Source organism: Sardina pilchardus, chromosome 12 (assembly GCF_963854185.1).
Source record: "Sardina pilchardus chromosome 12, fSarPil1.1, whole genome shotgun sequence".
NCBI classification, from domain to species: domain Eukaryota; kingdom Metazoa; phylum Chordata; class Actinopteri; order Clupeiformes; family Clupeidae; genus Sardina; species Sardina pilchardus.
The window spans coordinates 8,175,045-8,198,888 of NC_085005.1; the positions used below are offsets into that span (position 1 = coordinate 8,175,045).

Below are 23,844 nucleotides of genomic sequence, written 5' to 3' on the forward strand. Positions count from 1 at the left end.
TTTGAATTATTGTTGACCATTGTTCCAATTAAATATTGACCTCATGCTTCTTAGATGTGGATGAATGCCTTGAGACCCCACCAGTCTGTGGTCCAAACTCAATCTGCAACAACACCATTGGAGACTTCAACTGCTCATGCTTGAGTGGATATAATGTGACTGATCCAAGTGTGCGGAGTAGTGCTGAGAGTCCCTGTTCAGGTGAGGATTATTGTCATATGGCATGCATTGAGATACTTCCATCATACCATATCATTGACAATCATTTGTTCTATAATGTATTTCCATTGAAACGCATTGATTTTGACTTGACTTGATTTCCTCATTTCTGAGGTGATATGAAGTGATATCTAATATTCCCTTTGTATAGGCTTTTGGTATCCAATATAAGCAAAATGCAGCGATTATTTTGAAGCTGACTGTACCTATTGTTCAGATTTAGTTTTCTAGAAATATATGCAAATTATTGCATATTTAAAAATATAAAACTAGTCTCATTTGCATATCTAAACATCACATTTCAGAAAACTTGCAATACAAAAAATCTTTGCCTTAATGTCAGTAAACAACTGTGAACATTTCAATTTGATGGACTTCCGGGTTGGACATGGCGTGATTAGGCGGACGACGAAGTGGCTCCCAAGTCTAATTTTATGTTTTATGTATTTACCCCATTTATTTTAGTAAGGTCGATTACCACAGTGAGTTGTAATCATTTTTTGATACTCCAATCGATTTCAGTATGTCAAGTAAGCAGCTTCGGGACAGAAAACAGAGTGATAAAGAACCCTGTACCTCAGTGACTAGCAAATCTAGCCGAACCCCATGCATGGAGCTAGCCGAGCAGTTTGAGACACTGCGTTCAGCGCCTCTTTCTGAGCTTACTCAGTCTATCCACACGGTTATAAAGACCGAACTAGAGACTGCTTTATCTCCGCTCAACTCGACGCTAAATCAAGTGAAATCTCTATGCGAGACACATGAGGAACGGATTGGTGGAATTGAAGCTACGCTTGACCAAAGCGAACCGAGACTTGCCCTGGTTGAAGCTAAGTTGGTTACCATACAAGCTGAAAATGCGTGGCTGAAAGAGAAAGTGACGACCTTGAAAATCGCTCTCGCAGGCTTAATTTAAGAGTCGTGGGGATTCCTGAGAGGGTGGAGGGAGCTAACCCAGTTGATTTTATGACCAACTTTTTCAAAGAGGTCTTTGGGAAGGATTTCTTTCCAACCCCCCTAGTTCTCGCCCGAGCCCACCGTCTTGGACCACTGCCCAAATCAGAAGCGAGCGGTAATCAACGACCACGAGTTTTTATTGTTGCATTCCACAACTACCAAGACGAACAGCGGATCATGGTGACATACAGGCGTCAGCGGGAGATGTCCTTTCGAGGCCATAGGTGTTTCTTCATGAAGATGTCAGCGCAGAACTGGGACGTAAGCAAGCAGCATTCAAGGAGGTGAAGGCTTTGCTTTACTCAAAGAAGGTCAAGTTCAGGATGGTCTACCCTGCTCGTCTCCGAGTGTCGTTCGAGAACGCGGAGCTGCATTTTGACACACCCGGGAAGGCGATGGACTTCTATCGTGAGCATTGGGGCTCTGAAGCCTCTGATGCTTCATCTACTCATGACGACTGAGGTAACTCGAGCCCAACCTACTTTGTGAATGACGAGAATAGAGATGCACCGATCGATCGGCGGCCGATTTTCACATGATCGGCCACGACCGGCAACCGGCCGGTCAGTCTGAGACATGCCGATTTTATGCCGGTCAAATGCACTCGCACGTACTTGCAACAACATCACACTCACACAGCTGAGTTTGCAAAGTTTGATGAAGCTAGGCCAACAGTCAGGGCTGGATAAAGCGCTAATACTGAGTTTTTCTATGCAGCGAACGCTGTGCTTTGCCATATTGCGTGGAATTTACTATACTAAGCGGTCACTTCAGGTTACAGCGCTCATCAAAGCCCGTCCTTGCCGCTAATTGCATGCCCACAGCTGAACCACAAGCGCTATCAATAAGCAGTGACATAGCCTTTACTCAACTTAAGGCGAGACACGGCAGGAATAAACATAGTTTTGCTTCGGTTTGCCAACTTATCATGTATTCTTTCACACTACTACAACAACTAAGTCCGATTTACACATTTAGAGGTTTATTTCATTACCTTTTGTCTGATCACGCCTGTATATTTCTCTAAATTCGCCAAAAGTTAGCATTCTAACGTGTCATAAACTACCGCGACCGTGATACAAAACATATCAAGACCCGATCAGATTACAGGCGGCATGCGCTATGAAACCCATTCATTTCAATGGGTTGAGAGCGCAAAAGCGGCTCTGCCGCTAAGCGCAGCAAAGCGCAGCGCCTGTTGCGCGTACCGCGGTCGAAGTTGAAATAATTTAACTTTGACCGCGGCGCGCTGTAAGTGAATGGTCTTTTGCACGGAGCCCAGCAGTAACCATAGAAATAGGAGCGGTAACAGCAACAAAAATCGTACAACGTTATCTCAACCAAGAGCAACCTAGCGGTGAGCGCAGCGCATGCCGTCTACAATGTGATCGGGCCTTCATGCGTGGTGTCGTTGGAAAGCTGTGTTTCTCCTGCATGACGTTATGCCATCCAAATATGGACACTTCCTTAGTATCCACAAGCAATCGCGAAAGTTCAAAGAGTGTGGACTGAGAATGTATGTCATTTGCTGTGTTTCAAGGCTTCTCAAAATTAGTTTTTTTTGTTGTCATTTTCCAACATCTCAGCCTATGTAAGCACTAACTTCAGTTATCAGTATTCTGAAGATATTTACAGTTGGATATTGCATATGGATGTGAGAAGAAAAGAAATAGTGTTCCTAGTGCATTTCTACAGTGAAATGAATGTCCCACACTGGGATTACTGCAGCTGAAGAAGACTTGAAGAAGAATCTGTCTATTCACATTTTTCTACCAGCCATTGATAAGTTGATTACATTTCTAACATGTTGTATTAAAGAAAATATAGGCTAGAAAATAACTCTTTGTTTGTGCTGTAAAGTGGTTAGAAGAAATTAAATCGGAATCGGCTAAAATCGGTATCGGCCGGTCAAACTCGATGAAAAATCGGAAATCGGAATCGGCCAAAAAATTGCGATCGGTGCATCTCTAGACGAGAAGAAACATTTCAAACTCAGTGGACAGTGCTAGCATGTCACGTAGCCTAAGGATTTTGTCATCAAGTTTATTTTACAGAACTGACTTTGACTTATGAATGGTGAGCTACTAGGCTATAGCCTGTCTGAAGCTGAATAGGCTGCTCTTTCATGGCCCATTATCTCATTTATATATTTTATTTCCAGATCATATATGCCAGGATTCTTTATATAATTTGCTCATGCATAGAATGGCATATCTAACATTTGAAGAGGTAGCCTATTGCGAATTTAGTGTATTGTTTCAGATAGCCTATATAATGGGTTTTGTTCCTTGTCATTGACTCATTTACAAATAGGTCTGTTGATAGGCCTATATGGGGTTTTGTTTTATACATGACTTTGGGAGCCACGCTAGTGGCATCTCTGTGAGTGTTTTCTTTATTATTACTATTGTCTTTTTTTCTTAATGTCAGATCGGATAGTCTATAGATTGGTTAAGCCTGTGATCCCCTTCATTTTCTTTAATAGAGGAGGATCTAGGACGGTGTTGTTGTTCATGTTATTGTTGTTGTTTTTTTTTTCTTTGGGTTTTTTTGTTTTGTTTTTTTCTCTCTTTTTTCCCTCCCGCCCAGGACACGAGCCCTTATCACAGTCATATCTACCCCAACCTTATGTGATTCACCGCCTTTCTCATGTCTCTCTAACTCTCTAGCCAAGCACTTATGCTATAGCTTTACAACATTACTGTACTCCACTATACTCCTATGGCTACTTCTGATAAATTGAACTATAATTCACAAGTACGTTTTATTTCGTGGAATGTTAAGGGATTGAATGGACCAGTCAAACGATCCAGGGTTTTCTCCCATCTTAAATCTTTCAATGCGGATATTTTGTTTTTACAAGAGACACATTTACGTTTAAAGGATCACACCCGTTTGCGTAAAGCTTGGATAGGTCAAGTCTATCATTCTAGACATAATGGTAGTTCCAAAGGTGTTGCCATTCTCATTAATAAGAAGGTGCAGTTTACACCAACAGAGGTCACCACTGACCCTTATGGTCGTTTTGTTGTAATTTGCGGCAGTCTTTTTCAAACCAAAGTTCTTCTGGTGAACGTGTATGCCCCAAACTGGGATGATACTGATTTTGTTAATAAACTTCTATCATCACTACCAAACCTGCATACACATAAACTAATTTTAGGAGGTGACTTAAATTGTGCTGTCAATCCTGCCTTAGACAGGTCATGTCCCAAAAAAACATCTTTGTCAGGCATGGCAAAGGCATGGTCAGCATTTATGGCACAGAGTGGTTGTATGGATCCATGGCGACTTCTTAACCCAAATTTGAAACAGTTCTCTTTTTTCTCCCCAGTCTACCGCTCCTTCTCTCGTATAGATTATTTCTTTATCGACAGCTCATTCATTCCTTCAATTAAGTCTGTTGACTACTTGGCTATAGTTATTTCTGATCATGCCCCTGTTGTTCTAGATATTTCATTTGCTCTGAACATAAAACAACGTCCAATATGGAAACTAGACCCTCTTTTACTAGCTGATGAAAACTTTTGCAAATATTTAGCAACCAATATAGATGTTTACATTAAAATTAATAAAACTGATGAGATCTCATATTCCCTACTTTGGGAATCACTCAAAGCTTACCTTAGGGGGCAAATTATTTCACACGTGGCATTTGGTAATAAAGAGCGCTCAAGAGAGATATTGGACTTGATTAACTCCATACATAGGCTTGACCAGCTCTATTCAGAGTCGCCTAATGCTGAGTTACATAAGGAACGAGTGGAGTTGCAGTCTAAACTGAACATATTAACTACAAAACATGCAGAGCAACTTTTATTAAAAACCCGTGGAAACATTTACGAATATGGGGATAAGTCTAGCCGTCTACTTGCTCACCAACTAAAGCGCCAGTCCGCGTCCCGTCTCATCCCACAAGTAGCAGATGAACAAGGTAATTTAATTTCAGATCCCAAACACATTAACGATACATTTGTCTCCCACTTCATTTCAATTTATACCTCTGACTTCCCTACAGACACCTCTCCAATGTTTGCCTTTTTGAATAATATGGAAGCCCCTTCTCTTGACCAATCTGTTGTATCCACTCTTGAACAAAATTTAGAAATAGGAGAGGTCCTTCAAGCCATTATGGCCATGCAAAATAGCAAAACTCCAGGCTTGGATGGATACCCTATAGAGTTCTATAAAAAGTTTAGAGACCAGATTGCACCTCTCCTCTTGAAAGTATTTACTGAATCACTAAATAATGGTTCCTTACCCCCCACTTTCTCTCAGGCATCCATCTCACTTCTTCTCAAGAAAGATAAAGACCCTACCCACTGTGGATCCTACCGTCCAATATCTCTCTTGAACGTAGATGCTAAGATCCTAGCTAAAGTGTTGGCCCACCACTTGGAGGATCGACTTCCAAAAATTATTTCTGAGGATCAAACAGGGTTCATTAAAGGACGACACTCATTTTTTAATATACGCCGCCTCATTGATATAGCCTATACAAAAAATACGGATCGTTTGCCTGAAGCAGTAATTTCTCTAGATGCTGAGAAAGCATTCGATCGTGTTGAATGGCAGTATTTATTTGCAGCTTTGGAGAAATTTGTCTTTGGTGTTAATTTCATTTCATGGATTAAGCTCTTATATAAGGCTCCCCAGGCGTGCGTTCAAACCAATGATTTGCGGTCATCTTTTTTCCCCTTAACTAGAGGCACAAGACAGGGTTGCTCACTTTCCCCACTTTTATTTGCCATTGCGATTGAACCACTAGCCATAGTCCTACGCACCACATCAGCATTTCAGGGTATAATAAGAGGGGGAATAGAACACAGGGTTTCCCTATACGCCGATGATTTGTTGCTTTATGTCAGCCATCCAACCACCTGTGCTTCCAAAATTGTGTGTATCTTAGAAGAGTTTGGATCTTTTTCTGGATACAAACTCAATTTGCAGAAAAGTGAGTGTTTCCAGCTTTTCTCTCCGGTACCCTCTAGATTGATGCCTTCCTTTCCTTTTCATCTTTCTGATTCTGGTTTTAAATACTTAGGAATTACTATTACTAAATCTTTCTCCTCACTTCAGTCTTCAAATTTCACAATATTAGTTAATCAAGTGAAGGAAGACTTTAAAATATGGTCTGCTCTGCCACTTTCTTTGTCAGGACGTATAAATGCAGTAAAGATGACTGTGCTTCCAAAGTTTTTATATTTATTTCAATGTTTGCCCTTATTTCTGACTAAGTCTTTTTTTCAATCAATCAGTCAAATGGTGAACTCATTTATCTGGGATAATAAAGCCCCTAGAGTTAGGAAAGAGCTTCTTCAAAGACAACGTAGTGTGGGTGGACTTGCTTTGCCCAGTCTCATCCATTACTACTGGGCTGCAAATATCCATAAGATACATTATTGGTTACACTCTCCTCATGTAAATTGGTGTGTTCTTGAGGAACAGTCATGTTAGCGGTCTAGCCTCAGAGCTTTAGTTTATTCATCTTTACCTTTAAAACCTTCTCGCTTCACGTCCCATCCTATAGTGCTCTCCACTCTTAAGATTTGGAACCAATTTCGCTCTCATTACAAATTTGTTTCTGCTGCTATCCTTGGCCCCATTCATAATAACCACCTATTCCTTCCCTCCACTATGGATCTGTCTTTTATGGAGTGGTGGAAGAGGGGTATTTACTCTTTTCAAGACCTTTACAACTCTAACATCCTAGATAGTTATGACAATTTACAGAAACTTCATAACCTCCCTAGACAATTGTTTTTTCAATACCTTGTAACGGACCGCCACAGCTTTATTATAATAAAAATAACTTAATATAATTTTCAATGCACTTAGCCAACCGGGTTTCGTTAAACGTAATTGGTGTTGACGTCACGCAGTCAACTGGCGATAAATCAGCTGCTTGGCCAAACCTGCGGGGAGAGAACTAATCACGGAAGCTCTACCGGAGAGAGTGGTTGCCGAGGGCATGTGAGACGTGGCTGGAGCTTTTAAACAGAGAAGATTCACACTGGAGGTAGATACGGGATTCCTCTGGATCGTACCTTTATGGATTAATCCTTTGGAGGAATTACCGAAGCAACGCGGAACCTGAAGAAAAGGACCGGCTCAAACTACGCGTGTGTTGCGCACGACGGAATGGATCAGCAGCATGACAAGGTTCCCTTGTCGGGGTGTTGTTCAAGATCCCTGGTTTCAGTCGTAGGCCGACTCTGCAGTTCCCCTGGCTATAGTCTCCGCTGGTAACTCTACGCTCATCTCCGAGTTCACATTCCTTTTCCGTCAGTACACGACTCATTCAACCTCTTCCACAACTCACTTTCCATACAGACCTTTCGGACTCTTCCTTTTTTGTTGTGTAAATATGTATTCGTTTTGCATTGATTAGTTAGGTGTATTAATACATTTGTTGTATGTAAACTATCACAATATATTATTTGAAATTTATAAAACGTTTGTGTTGTTTCCTTTGTGTGATAGTTCGCTGTAACTGTGGCTAGATTTGAATTGGCAGCAAACACTGCCTGGCACCCCAGAGACAATTTTATTGTCTTAAATTAAACAAAGATTCAGATTTGTCCCGTTACAACCTTCAAATAAGACATTATCTCAAGATCTGCTACCCTTCCTTCCCCACCCTACCAGCACGTGAAGTCTGGGAGGAGTTAACTCTTATGGAGCCAGGAAAGGGAGTAATTTCTGTATTGTATCAGAAAATGATCTCTCTGGAAGACAACGGCCTAGCCAAGATTCGGTCTAAATGGGAGGATGAGCTGGGAGTTGATCTAGGAGAGTACTGGGAAGATGCACTAATGAGAGTCAACTCGTCATCGTCCTGTGCCCGCTTGGCACTTATTCAGTTTAAAGTGCTACACAGAGCACACTACAGTAAAGCCAAGCTAGCAGAAATATATCCAGGAGCTGATGCAAGTTGTAGCAGGTGTTCTTTTTCCCCAGCTAATCTCACACACTCTTTTTGGTCCTGTCCTTCCCTTGAAATATATTGGTTGGGAGTATTTAAAATTTTATCTGAAGCTCTCAACATATCCATCGAACCGAATCCCTTGATTGCAATATTCGGTACTCCCTCGGAAACAGTTACTTGAGCCCAGTCTGATGTAATTGCATTCACCTCTTTGCTTGCCCGCCGCAGAATCCTCCTGGGGTGGAAATCTACTACACCTCCTTCACTAGCCCGTTGGCTGGAGGATGTTATGCTCTTTCTTAAACTAGAAAAAATTAAATTCACCCTGAGAGGATCGATGAAAAACTTTTACTTGAGATGGCAACCCTTTATTACCTACTTTGAGAATTTAAAAGAACTGGATTCTGAACCCATATGATCCATATGATCTACGGTACCTTGCATTTCCACTCTGTTTATTTTTATTTTTTTTTGAGAATGTGTGGTGGCAATGTTCACAAAACACCTACTTTGAGGCTATGATTTACTAAGGTTATATGTTATGCCAATATGATACCTTGATGTGTCCACCCCCCCCCCCCCCCCCCCCATTTATTTATTTTATTTTTCTTTTATTTGTAATGCTAGTTCAAGGCATTTTGATGAATAATGTTACAATGGAAAAAAGAAAAATATGGAAATTATTATTACTTTTCTATACAGATATATTTTATTCTGTACAGTGTATTTCCTGCAATTTCCATCAATAAACAGATTTGTAAAAAAAAAAAAAATAAATAAATAAAAAAAATTCAATTTGATATCTATAGTTTAAAATTTTACCCATTTCACCTGTAGTAAATCCCAATGGCAAAATGCATTGGAAATTGCTACCTTTGACCTTGAAAAAAAGTATGTTCCTCTAAATATAAATTGGTAGATTTTTAATATGTGATGCAGGTGGGTTTAAGGATCAATAAAAAAGTATGAACCATTACTATTGCAATTAGTTTCATTTTTGGCCCTTTTTTGAGCTAGATTGACTGGCCTACATTACAAGTAATTCTTAAGTGTAACATTCAGAGTAATTCAGAGCAATTTTGTATTCTAATTTCTTTATTTAGATGTGGATGAATGCATTCAGACTCCATCAGTCTGTGGTCCCAACTCAGACTGCAACAACACTATTGGAGACTACAAGTGCTCATGTCTGAGTGGATATAACGTGACTGATCCAAATGTGCGGATGAGTGCCGACAATTTCTGTACAGGTGAGGGTTATTGTTGCGTGAAGGCAGTACTTGGAGTTTAACATTTTTGAGTTGACGTTGAATATTTTTGAGTTGACGTTCGGTCATTTTCATGAAATGTCTCTTTGCGAAAAATTTTGCATTTGCTTTTCCTTCCTGTTTTTCACTCTCATTTAGATATAAACGAATGTGTTCTGATTGAAAACCTTTGCGGCCCCAACTCAAACTGTGTCAATACCAATGGAAGTTACAACTGTTCCTGCTTGACTGGATATCAAGTGACCAACCCAAACCAACACATAAGTGACAGCAATCAGTGCACAGGTAATTTGAAATGTCTTTTTTATGAAATGTTCTGTTTATTACAGAAGCAGAAACATTAGGTGAATTATGCTAAGCTAGGCTAACCGTGTCAAACACTGGTGCATTTTTTACAAAAGGGTTGTTGGCTCTCCTCCATCGCAATCTTAGAACAATAGATCAATAGATACTGTACATAGATACTGAATTTGTAATTTACATGAAATTACTTTGTTGCAGCACCTATGCATTATCAGATCACTGCAATACACACATACTGCATCCAACACACACTTAACCTACACCCACTGCATCAGTACAGCACATTAGGGTGACCATTTCCATAACACCAAAAAGGAGAAAGGAGGACATCATGTGGCATATCGATCAATTATATAGTGTACATAGGACGGTATACTCTCATTTACACTACAATTTTAGCTGAATAGGAAAAATATTAATGAAAATTTGAAGTGTTTGTTCACAGTATTGTGTGTGGTAACAATGAAAGGCAAAGACTTGTGTCACAGTGTCACCTACTGGTCATTGAAAATGCACCAATGCGAAGGCGAATTTCTTGGGTCATCAATTCACGGAAAGTATTTAGTGCTTCTATAAAAATCCTGTCATCCAAGAAATGCAAGCTGATGTTGCTGAATGTATTTCGTAAGTTATCAAGTTACTATTCCGTGACACATAATTCATTCTGTAAACTGTTGACTCACAAAATATATTGTAACGTCATGATGTAAAGTCATGAAACTGATTTGAATGGGATTCTTTTTTAAAAAAAAAGAAAAAAAAGAAAAATTGTGGATGCAAAATATTATTTCATATTGAGGTGTGTCTGCTTAGTGAACCCAAAATGAACATTTGAATATCTGAAGGATATCCCATATCAAACTAACTTCAATGAATATCGGAATATCTGTTCAATATCCAATATCAAACTAACCTCGGTTTTCGAGATTCAGAATTGTCCTCGAAATGCGAGCAATGTCACTGAATGCATTTCGTAAATTATTAAATTACTATTTTGTGGACGGCATGCCTTCTGTAACTGCAGAGCCACGGAATATATTGTGCTAAATCTCTTATGTACACATCATAATTTTATTCATTTATTTAACACAACATGATGCTTTTGTGGACGAAATTGAAATAGGATGGCACAGAATGGTGTGCATCCAGCAGTTTATGTGGACAGAATCAATTTTGACCAAAATGAAGTTAATTTCCTCAACGACAATCATAGTGCATTAAGCCTTATGTCCATGAAAGGAAAAGGCCACAAGTCAATGTCAATGTCAATGTCAATTTATTTATATAGCACTTTAAAAAACAACCACAGTTGACCAAAGTGCTGTAAAACAAACAGTCAGACAAACAAGAAACATAGGGTAGGCTACATAAGACAACAGAGGCTAGACGGAGCGGCGTAGTCACCAGCGTGCCCACCAAACATGACACCAAGACAAACAAACAAATTTAAAAAATAACAAATCGCTACATAAAGATAATGCCGTACGGAGCGGCGAACTAGCCAGCGTACCCGTGGCACACAAGACATACAAAGACAGACATCAAACAAAAATCAACAAATAATAAAAACAACACAGACAAACACTCAAAAGACAAAAAGTCAAAAGTCAATTTGACCCGCAAAATGATGTGCTCTCTTACAGTGGGTACGGGTTGAGAATGCACGTTTTGTCGCGGCAATCCCGCAGAGATCCCGTAGTAGGCTGTCAAGCCGACTTTTTTCGAGGCTACGGCAATGTACCCAAAAAACCACCAGGTCAGGTGGCAGAAAGTTTCAACCCGAAGACTTAGCTAATGCATTTAATGATCAATTTAAGAGAAGGGGTTACAAGACCGCATATCTGTCAATAGTTGACTCCTTTAATCTCATTTAATCATTTACAGTAAATGAAGGTGATGACTGGCGAAATGAATCAAAAGATGTTTCAATAAACCATTGTTGAAATGAATGAAAATGGTTTTAGAAAATAGCCTTCAGTAGGTCTATCAGAAGGAAATAGCCTTCAGTTCAACCTGAAAGACTTGATAGGCAACCTTTAGATTAATTCATTAGATTCATTCAGACCGCATTTCCGTGAATAGGCTATAGTTGTCAGTTTAGTCAGGCAGCTATGGGGTCAGACCTGGTTTTGTCGGTTAAAGTTTTTTTGCAGAATCTAGTAGACTAGGGGTACCTCTTTAAGATTTAAGAGGGTGCCCGGTGATATCCCTTGGGCAATTTCGTATATTAAGCCTTTCTTGTCCAATGTGTTGACTATAAGGCGGATACTACAGGTAAATAGGGTAAAAACATTAACAAGCAGATATCACTATGAAACTTCACCAGTTGATTACTTAGATCAATATGACAAATAAATGTATTACAAGTTTTCTGAAATGTAATGTTTGAATATGCAAATGAGGTATGATGTAATTAAATATGCGCTGATTTGCATACACTTAAAAAGATCAAATCTGAACATTGGATAAAGCCAGTTTAAATTAGTTTCTTTTCATTTTGTTGACATAAGAGATTAAAAGTATTTTAGAGAAGGAATTATGGATATCTCATTTAGTTATTCAGTAAATCAGAAAATACTACACCAGCCTTTAAAAAAATCAATTTTCGCCATCTTTTTTGGAATAAAATGTCATGTAAATCAGGCCAAGAATAATATATCAACAAACCCCTCTGAAAAAACCTTCTAAACATGGTTAGGTATAAGACTGAAAAGTTTGGTGTATGTAGATGCTTGTGAAGTTGAGATTTTGTTCTCAGAGTGAGAGAGGATCCTGATGAAAGAAGAGTACTCTTTCTTTTGGTAGTTTTGGTGTTTACATATTCATAGAACTCACTGTTGTGTGGGTCTTGGATAATCAGTCAGAAAGCTATACACTTAAAGGGATAGTTCGGGTTTTAAGACACGAAGTTATATGGGTTCCCTGTCAGCAACGTTGTGCATCAGCAATGACTTACCCCCCGACAGCGTCCTGTGAGCCGAGATCCAGCCGGTTTTTGATGCTGAAGAAAGTAGTCCGGCAAGTTTCTGGGGTCACGAAAGTAAAGTGTTTTTCTTCTCAAAACCATACGTGTTCAAAAGAGTGATATATTTGCACCACAAAAACGTTGTCCAGGAAAAATTCAAACCTCGTTATCTTGGCACTATTTTTCTCGATTCCTATCACTGCGCGCTACTGACAGCTGGACAACGTTTTTGTGGTGCAAATATATCACTCTATTCAACGCATATGGTTTTGAGAAGAAAAACACTTTACTTTCGTGACCCCAGAAACTTGCCGGACTACTTTCTTCAGCATCAAAAACGATCAAAAACCGGCTGGATCTCGGCTCACAGGACGCTGTCGGGGGGTAAGTCAGTGCGGATGCACAACGTTGCTGACAGGGAACCCATATAACTTTGTGTCTTAAAACCCGAACTATCCCTTTAACACTTGGGAGTATGGGGCTCCCTGCACTGAAAATGGCCAGCAGCCAATGAGTTCAAATCAGTTAACTAGTAGTAGAACTGTTGTATGAAAGCAATATGGCACTCGAGTGTAATTCAATGAGTGTTCTACATGACATGAACAGTGCAATTTTGAACTCATTACAGTCACAACAACACCAGCTCCTACAGCAACCTCAACAACACCAGGGGCCTGTACTACGAAGCGGGGTTACTGGCTTAGCTGGGTAACTTCGAGAGTATGTTGATCACGTGTGGTGTAACTTCCCGGTTAACCCGTACTACGAAAGATGGATAGGTTTTAACCGAGGTATGCTGCCATGGCAATTTACGCTGCATTTCAAACCTGCTCCGAGCAGGTTATGATCTTGGTTAACCCGAGGTTTGCGGTTAACCACACCCCACAATAAGCCTATAAACCTTCTGAATGTTTTTGAGTTTCATTTTCACCTGTTGCCAGCGGCACTGCCGTTGCATCTAAAATGTTCACAGGATAGGCATACACTAAATCAGTCAATGGGGCTAAACATTCAATTATCCTTTATTAATAGTTATTAATATACATGGCATGAATTGTTTTGCATCTGTAGGACTCTTATGAACTCAAAATGTATTTATTCCAACACATTTCAGACATTCCGCAAGCTATTAATCCTCCGTAACACATAGGCTATTTAAGGAACATGAAATAAAACTTTACTTTCATATATCCGATCTGCAATAGCCTGCGTTGCCAACAGCCTTGTCTTGCTTTGTTTGCTGCCGACGTATTTGATGTATCGTAAAGTGGGTTTTAATTCCTCGCAACTTTTTATAATCATTGCGCATGGCTTATCCGTAAAATAACGTGATCGCGTCATCATTAAAAGTGATGATTTGCGCTGCAACCCGCCCATTTTATGTGAACGCGCACCAACTCCGATGAGGTTAACTCCAGTTCAACAAATCAACTTCTTACTCAGCGTCGTAGTACCGATTAACACCAATGAAGATAACCAGGTTTTGTCAACCCCGGTTTAGCAAAGTAACCCTGGGTTACATCTGGGTAGGTTGAGCTCCCTTCGTAGTACAGGCCCCAGCTCCCACCACTACAACAACAACAACACCAGCTCCTACAACAACCTCAACAACACCAGCTCCCACAACAACCACAATAACACCAGCTCCCATAACCCCAACAACACCAGCTCCCATAAGCCCAACAACACCAGCTCCCACAACAACCCCAACAACACCAGCTCCCACAACAACCACAATAACACCAGCTCCCATAACCCCAACAACACCAGTGGGGTGTCCTACGAAGCTCGATTAGTGGCTTAGCGAGGTTTGTTGCGCTCAAAACCAGGGTATGCTGTCATACGAAAGTGGATTTGTTTTAGCGTCGCTGTATCACCATGGTATCTTATGCTCGCAACCAAACCTGCTCGGGAGCGGGTTATGTGCTTAGTTATAGCTCAAATCGTGAAATATCACCGCCCTCTGACCAATTCTAACCAATCCATTATCTTGAACAACGAAGTTATCTCACGTGTGCTAATCTGTCATACTTTGAACAGGTTCGGCCCCGCCTCTGCAAACATTTTGAATCTCGAAGGCGCTTTTAAGTATGTTGTGCGTGCAAATATGTCACTACTATGGACATGCATGCCATACAATATCTGATGACCATCGACTTTCTGATGTTATAGGTTAGACACTAAAAAAGACGACCCTAGATTTCGCTACCGCTCATAAATGCGGAAGTAATCGTTTTTAAACCTAGGCTGTCTTGTGCGTCTCCACGTTTCCCGATTGGTCAAAATCACCCCAACCACGAGAACGCGCACAGATCTGAGCTGAAAGCCTAGTTTGACAAATTTATCACATACCTGCTGTCGTAGGATCACTTAACTTAATACCCGAGTCAAGGCTTTGTGCAGCCTCGATATGTCTAGATAACCTAGATTTGTCTAACTTGCTTCGTAGGACACCCCACTGCTCCTATAACCCCAACAACACCAGCTCCCACAACAACCCCAACAACACCAGCTCCTACAACAACCACAATAACACCAGCTCCTACAACAACCCCAACAACCCCAGCTCCTACCACTACAACAACCCCAACAACACCAGCCCCTACAACAACCACAATAACACCAGCTCCTACAACAACCCCAACAACCCCAACAACCCCAGCTCCTACCACTACAACAACCCCAACAACACCAGCCCCTACAACAACCACAATAACACCAGCTCCTACAACAACACCAGCTCCTACAACAACCACAATAACACCAGCCCCTACCACTACAACAACCACAGCTCCTACCACTACAACAAGCCCAACAACACCAGCTCCTACTACCATAACAGCAATCACAGCTGCACCCGGTACTCAAGTCTGCTCCACTTGCACGTCATGCACAAAAATAATAATCTGACTAAATTTATAGGGACCGCCGCGCAGCGAAGCGGCAGTCATAATAAATGTATAGGAATGCTCTACAGTGTGTTTTATACCAAAGTCTGGGAAAATCAAATGGAAATGATTAACAGCTTACACTTTTTTACCCCTTTTCTACATTAGACGTTGACTATCGTATCCAGCTTTGCTTAACATCCCACAATGTTTGCTCCATTCACCTCCTCATTGACCAGTTGATTTTAGCCTGTGCCTCTTACTTATCGATAGTCTTAGGACAAAACTGATACTGTGTCTCTGCATTTTAAGACTATGGCCAGCTACCCAAACATGCTTTTTACCTTGATATATAAAAAATGCGAACTAGCCTAATTGGAACAATTTCCACAGATAGAGGAGGAACAATCAAAAAACAAAATAAAATATAGCCGCAAGCGGCGATGGTGGGCCCGAGCACCTGCGGTGCGGACCTGTGACATTTCGGAATCTTAACAAAGCAACATGTGCGTGTGAATTTGATCAATTTTCGTGAATGTATGTGTCAACAAACAACAGACAACGAACTAGGTGGCGCTAATCCACATCCTAGGCCAGAACTCTGTCTCTGACTAGCGGCAGCAATAACACACAAGTCCACCAAATTTGGTTCATTTTCGTGAATGTATATGTCAACATCAACAGACAACACACAAGTTGGCGCTATAGAGCCCCTAACCTTATTTCTCTGACTAGCGATAACAATAACACACGAGCCCACCAAATTTTGTTCATTTTCGTGAATGTATGTGTCAACCACTACAGACAATGCGCTAGGTGGCGCTATAGCGTCCCTAAGCCCTGTCTCTGACTACCGATAGCAATAACACACAAGCCCACCAATTTTTTTTTTCATTTTCATGAATGTGTGTGTCAGCGACAACAGACAATGCGCTAGGTGGTGCTATAGAGTCCCTAAGCCACACCCTAGGCCAGAGCTCTGTCTTTGACTAGCGGTAGCAATAACCCACAACCCACCAAATTTGGTTCATTTTCGTGAACGTTTGTGTCAACCACAAGAGACAACGAGCTGCTAGGTGGCGCTATAGAGTCCCGAAGCCACACCTTAGGCCAAAGCTCTGTCTCTGACTAGCAAAAGCAATTCCACATGTAGCTGCCAAATTACATCCAATTTATAACCTTTTTTCTGCCTATAACACCAACTTCCTGTTTCTAAATAAGACGCCATAATTCAAACCTTTGCCATTTCAATATACTTTGAAAATTAAAAAAATCTGTTCGCAATTCCTTTTGAGCAACCCCTCAAGATCATTTTAGTGCTCATATGACATGATTTCGATAAACCGTCTAGGAGAAGTGTTTCCAAATCTGGGCCATTTCCATGAATGTATGTGTCAACCACAACAGACAACGCGCTAGATGCCGCTATAGAGTCCCTGAGCCACACCTTTGGCCAGAGCTCTGTCGCTGAGTAGCGTTACCAATTCCACACATAGCTGCCCAATTTCAAGAGTTTTAGAGCATGCCAAGTTGGTGAAAAAAGGCAAAACGTGGCCCAGAAGAAATGTAATCTGAGCAAAAACAACAGGGCCTTGCACCTCGGTGCTCGGGCTCTAATAATCTGAGCAAAAACAATAGGGCCTTGCACCTACGTTGCAGCCGCTGCTACAGCAGCCGCACCTCGGTGCTTGGGCCCTAATGATATAAAACAGAAATTGGGGTTTTTAACTCATTGGCAGCCAATGATGTCTATAGACGTTCAGTTAAATACAACTGTTGACTGTCGGCCCCAGCCGTGGCGCAACTGGCTGGGGCACCTGCACCGCACGCCGGCGACCGTGGTCCTTTCCGGATCCCACCCCCACTCTCTCTCCTGCTTGTTTCCTGTCATACTCTCTACTGTCCTGTCCAATTAAAGGCATAAAAAGCCCAAAAAAATAATCTTTAAAAAAAAAATACAACCGTTGACTGTCTATAGATGTCAATTACGTTTTTCAATGGGGCGGGCCTGGGAACGATCTGGCAGAGTTTGTCACTAAAAATAACTAAATGTACTGGCGAACTGACCTGTGCCACTTTAGACAATAGTAGCCGGCTGCAGAGCCGCAGACATAAACCACTAGTCTAACACCCCCGATCGACCACAGCGGATCTAGTTTGTATACAGTCCAGTGAATAAATAATCTCTTAAGTTAAAAAATGGAAAACACAACAATATTATCCATTTACGTTCAGATATTGCCATAGACTGACAGACTTTGCAATGTGCTAGCTTGCTAAGTCTACTGTCCTGTTCAGAGTCTCGAACAACTGTCAGAGTCTTGATGAGACTGACGATAACAGTACAATCGTGGTTGAAATACTCCCAAAGTAGTGTCACTAAAGCAAAAAAAACATTTATTTTCACAAAAAGTTTCAAACCTATATTTAGCCTGGCTCTGCCTGTCTACCTTCTTCCACTCAATGCCTTTTCTCTACAGTACTCCGTCTGGAATAGCTTGATCCGCCCTCGTTTACTTTGGCTTCAGGACACCCAACCAACCAGCGAACAGAAGGCATTTCTGAGAGCGATAAAGTTTAAGTTGCAAGCCTATCGTTATTGTTGTGTCCACCTGCTTCAGACAAGTGTCCACTAACCAGGAAATACATGTTTGCCAATCAGTTTTGGCCAGACTCTCTGTGTAGTCAGAGAGACTGGTATCCAGGCTACCTGTATTCTATTGCCGATTAATAAAGAAGGGGACAAAATGTCCTGATGAAAGAAGAGTACTCTTTCTTTTGGTAGTTATGGTGTTTACATATTCATAGAACTCACTGTTGTGTGGGTTTTGGATAATCAGTCAGAATGCTATTAAACACTTGGGAGTATGGGGCTCTCTGCACTGAAAATGGCTGGTAGCCAATCAGTTAAACTCAATTAGTTGGTAGTAGAACTGTTGTATGAAAGCACTATGTGTTCTACATTACATGAACAGTACCATTTTGAACTCATTACAGTCACAACACCAGCTCCTACAACAACCTCAATAACACAAGCTCCTACAACAACCTCAATAACACCAGCTCCCACAACAACAGCAGCTCCTACAACAGCAGCACCAGCACCAGCTCCCACAACAGCAGCACCAACAGCAGCTCCTACAACAGCAGCACCAACAGCAGCTCCTACAACAGCAGCACCAACAGCAGCTCCTACAACAGCAGCACCAACAGCAGCTCCTACAACAGCAGCACCAACACCAGCTCCCACAACAGCAGCACCAGCACCAGCTCCTATAGCAGCGAACACCGCTGCACCAGGTATGTATCAGCAAGTTCAGCGCTATGATTTCTGTTTTATACTTGCCAGTAATGTGCCATTATTTTGCTTGACTACAATTGTCATATACAGTCATGGCTGAAAGTGTTGGCACCCCATGCTAAAGTTGACTAAAAAGAGGAATATAAAATCATCTTTTGAAAATTGACCTTAATGCCTTAATTGATAAAATTAGGATATATCTAACCTTTAAGGCGAGACACTACAGTTGAATAGGGTAAAATTTTTAAATAATAGGTATCATCATGAAACTTCCTCAGTTGATTACTTATACAAGTATGAGAAAAAAATGTATTACAAGTTTTTGAAATGTGTATGTTTAATTATGCAAATGAGGCATTATCTCATTAAATATGCATGATTTTGCATATATTTCCGGTAGATAGATCTGGGCATATGATAAAGCCAGGTGCAAAATTATTCTTTCATGTTGTTTACAAACAAGATTACAATAAAATTACAGAAGGATTTCAGGATATCTGCTTTCATTGCCTAGGAAATCCAAATATACTGTCCATAGCCTTAAAAAAACGATTTTTGCCATGCTTTTTTGATTAACATGTCACATAAATCAGGCCAGGAATGATGTATTAACAAATCCCTCTGTAAATGTCTTCAGAATACTGTTAAGTGTATAACTGGAAAGTTTGGTGTAGATAGGTGCTACAGAGGCTGAGAAGTATCTACCGGAAAATGACTCAAAACCGCAAATAACTAGTTTTGAGAAAACAGCCTTGAAACACAGCCAATGAGATTCGTTCTCAGCTTAGACTCGTCTTTGAACTTTCGCGATTGGCAATTTAGCGTTGTAGAGGGGGCGGGAACGGGCGGGGATGACCGCTGTTAACGTAATGAAGTGACAGCTTAGTAAATTCCACGCAATATAGCATTCTGCGTATACAAAAACTCGCTGTTAGCGCTGTGTTATATCCTCACTCCAAAGTGAAACTGAAAGTGCAAGATTGAGGATATTACTGCGCCACACAATATAGTTATCCCGTGTAACTGTATTTTAATAGGGAAAACATGTTTGGTCGCTTCTCACTTCATCTCTGAGATCCTAATGAATGCATTGGGCTAGCTAAGTGCTATGAAACGTGACTCGTCTTAGTTAAGGGAATAACATAGTTTTATATGAAAAAACGGTGAAGTGTTCCTTTAACTAGAGTAAGCAGTAAGCCACCTGAGCCCTATGACTTTGTTTTGTTGGGAGGACTCCACTTGGGAGGATTGCCACTTATTCTGACTTTAATTTAGCCAAGCTTGTCTTTTATCCACATTCTTGGCCAGCCCGTAAATGTATGACAATATGTGACGTTCCACGGCAAAACCAGTCGCTTGTCGCAACAGGCGTTTCTGAGAAAAATGGCCATTTATGTATATAAATGTATATATATTTATTTATGCTAAAACCGTGGATTTTTTTTTGTAAGTGTTTTGAAACAGTGGGAGGTCTACACTGTACGGCCGTGAATACATTTCGCCGAAAAACTGACCTTTTGTAGTCTAAAAACGTGAGTTTGTTGAGGTGAGAAAGTTAGAGGAAGCAGGAAGTTAGAGGCATCTCTTTTTTGCCGCTCTATTCTAATATTTACGGTAAATGCACTCATTGATAACCACCAAGCCATCCGCGTGCTGTGTCATTGATACAAGTACCGTAAATCTTGTAATAGCGGCGACCTTACAAAGCGTTCGTGAGTGTTGAGCCGACGGTTAACTTCAGAGGCAGATTTCTCCGTTTTTCTATTGGCATGACAGGATGAACTCAACTCCTTTGAATGTTTATATTTCAGTAATATGACGTTCAATTCATTAGATATAGGTATCGTTTTGAAGGTCGATTATGCCCCTTCCTGAAAACGTAATAACTTTGATTTTGAAAATGTGGACATTGTGACTGATTTCGCCGTGGAAGGTCACATACAGTAATTCCTTATCTTTCACGTTGTGTATTAACTGCAAGACAGTGTCCAATAGCCCAATGAACCAGAATCAGATTATGCTTTAATCATAAAGAAGAATGAACAAAAATGCATTCCCATGCCCTTGTCTATTAACCCTCTGGAGTCTAAATCCCCCCCCTGGGGATTTGAAAAACTGTTCCAAACACACATCTCAATCTCTGCAAAGGTTTGTCCTAGAAACCTACAGTAAGTGACACCATTAGAAACCTTTAATCAACTAGTATATGTTTTAAAAGAGAATGTATCAATGGCACTTTGTAAAAACAATAAAAGAAAATCCCAGGATTGCAGTCCTCTCACCTGCTGCAGGCCCATTCAAAATGCCCATTCACCTTAATTTGCATTTGAAAGAGACACTCACTAAGTGACCCATTTAGTCTGACATTTTTTAATGTTCTTTTTACTTATATGGAGCCAACACCATTGTCTTCAAGGTTCAAACTTCAAAAGCCTTAGCTCGATATATTTATAGTGTGTTTTTGACCTTTGACCTGATATGTGAAAATCATTTTTTAAATAGTTGTGTTTACACTGAATTATAATAAAAAGTAATTTCATTACATCCACTTTACTCTCATACTGTATAATTATTGAGGAGGACCTCTAGAATATAACCATATGTGCCACTTTTGCATAGATGTTTTTAGTTAGATGAAAAACTTAAAAATCTCAAGGTATAGCTGACTGCCTCAAAGTGCCTGAAAAGGACCCGGACCTCCAAGTGTTAACCTCATAACTGAAGAAATTGAGCAAAATCAATTCATAAACCTTGGTTAATAGTCGGGAAAATATGATAGATAGTACATTTGTTCACGGCATCATTCGTGGATGCTACCAAACATTTGACTGAACACTGATTTCTGAGTGCTTTGAATTCAGTATCATATAAAGCTGTACATTTCTGTTTTTGTAGAATCTGCAAGCATGACCTTAACATTGAGGGGTAACTTTGAAACTAGTTTAAATGATCCAACAAGTGGAGACTTTAGAACTTTGGCGGGAATTATAGAAAACGCAGTAAGTATAATTTAGTTTATTTATTTTCCTTATATTTCAGTACTGTATACATACTTCATTCAAAATATTTTCACACAAAGCAATGTGACGGAGCCCCCTGCCACCCCTGGTAAAGTTGAGTAAAAAATTAAAAAGTAATAAAAGTTTTTTTCTCTTTTAGAATAGATTAGCTTCCTCCTTGCTTTTATGGTGTGACTAACCCTACAGTCACACAGGCTACGAGAGACAGCGACAACTCCACCAACGTGGCGTTGAGTGGGGAGGTGATTCGCGAGTGTTTGACGGCTAACGATTGCTACGTGCTAAGTGGCTGACCGATAGCTCGTACATACCTTCAGATATATTTTTTGATTACAAAACCTGGCTTTTTGGATTTTAAAGTTCATATTCCTCACTAAAAGTAGCAAAATATAAGGCAACAAACCCTGAACTTACTTGTTAGTACAGAAATACTGCCTTCGATTAGTTAGCACCGCCAAAAATATTTTGGATAAAATTTGCAACTTTACTTTCAAACAAGAAACGTCACGCTTCCTTCACTCCGATTGGCAGTCGCTTTGTTGCTTCGCTCAACATTTGCATAAAATAGCCCTCTTGTCTATTTTGGCCCGCCTTGCTCGCGGCAGCGGCAAGCTTGTCGCTGGCAAACGTTCACTCCCATTGAAAATGAACGGCAGCCTGTCGTTTTGTCGCTGTCTCTTGTAGACTGTGTGACTGCAGGGTAAAGTTTTTTTTTTATACCTCATTTTACTCAATTTAACCAGGGATGCCAAGAAATGTGGAGGTGTTGTAATCAATTTTCTAAGCATTTCCAAAATACATGGTGCCCAAAACAGAATAAATACAAGTATCAATTCAGCATTTTTTTGTATTTTTTATACAGATAAGCATAAGTTATGGAAATGAAAATGTACCTGGTTTTACAAAAGCAACAGTAACAGGATTCAGGTGACGTTGTGGCTATGTTCTTGTGTACTTTCTTCAAACAGCCCTGCTCTTATTTATCAGAGCAAACATGTCATTGATTATGCCATATGTATTGTACAATGTTTATTAGTAGTTACTAAGGGTCATTATTCCATGATTGTTAATTGCTCCGGCTGTTAGGATGCCAGAATATTTGTAAATCACTATTTGAGAGGGTTGGTCATGTCATTCAGCTTGCAGTCTATCAAGTCTTCCGGTAACACTTTACTTGACGGGTTCGTTCATAACACATTCGATTGTTGGACTTTTATTTTGACAAGTTTTTATCATTTTGTCTTCCACATTCATGAAAGTGTTGTTATGAATGTTGAGTCATGCTTCATGAATCAGTCATGAATTCTTCATGTGCAGTTCATGACAGCTGTTATGAATGTGTTATGAATGAACCCGTAAAGTAAAGTGTTACCGAAACTTTTTTTACAGGCAAGGTAGTATAATAGCTGACATAAACATTGCTCATACTAGCAATCTCGACTGGGCCAAGATAAATCAACGAAATAATGCTCTGGCTGATGAACTGCAAAAAGAAGGTTATGAAGTTACTGAATTTGTTTCTGAAAGTGGTAAGAATTCATCCAACATCTATCTATTAATGCAAGGAACATCTGTCTGTGTGTCACTCTGTCTGTCTGTCTGTTCCACACATAACTCTCGAACCACTCATCTGACTAACCTAAAATCAACAACCGCGGTTGCCTACCGCCCTAGCGGTTCTGTTGCCTGATCTCTAAACATCTATCTATAAATGCAAGGAACGTCTGTCTGTGTGTCTCCCCGTCACTCACCTGTAACATAGCCACCTAACGTCACTCCCGGTCCTCCCGGCTTAATTGGATGGACTCACAAAGCATCACATGTTGCGGTGGCACAACCCTGACCATTCAAAGGACTTACCATGCAACGCCTAATATAAAGGTTGCTGATCTTGCAACAATATGCCGACACACACACGTCAGTAGCATTCTGTAATTTGCATTTAAAACAGCCGCTCTTGACTCTATCTGGACATCGGCTATGGGCATAACATTC

General features: G+C 40.4%; 1 protein-coding gene across 1 annotated transcript in view; it reads left to right on the plus strand.

Annotated features, from left to right (window-relative positions):
* The window catches only part of LOC134098320 (adhesion G protein-coupled receptor F5-like), a 34,221-nt gene that overhangs the window by 469 nt on the left and 9,908 nt on the right, over positions 1-23,844 (plus strand). Inside the window, exons 3-9 of the mRNA XM_062551350.1 lie at positions 55-201; positions 9,208-9,354; positions 9,511-9,657; positions 18,526-18,828; positions 21,725-21,828; positions 22,712-22,776; positions 23,239-23,378. Of these exons, the coding sequence (XP_062407334.1) occupies positions 55-201; positions 9,208-9,354; positions 9,511-9,657; positions 18,526-18,828; positions 21,725-21,828; positions 22,712-22,776; positions 23,239-23,378 (1,053 nt within the window). The remainder of the gene's footprint in view (positions 1-54; positions 202-9,207; positions 9,355-9,510; positions 9,658-18,525; positions 18,829-21,724; positions 21,829-22,711; positions 22,777-23,238; positions 23,379-23,844) is intronic.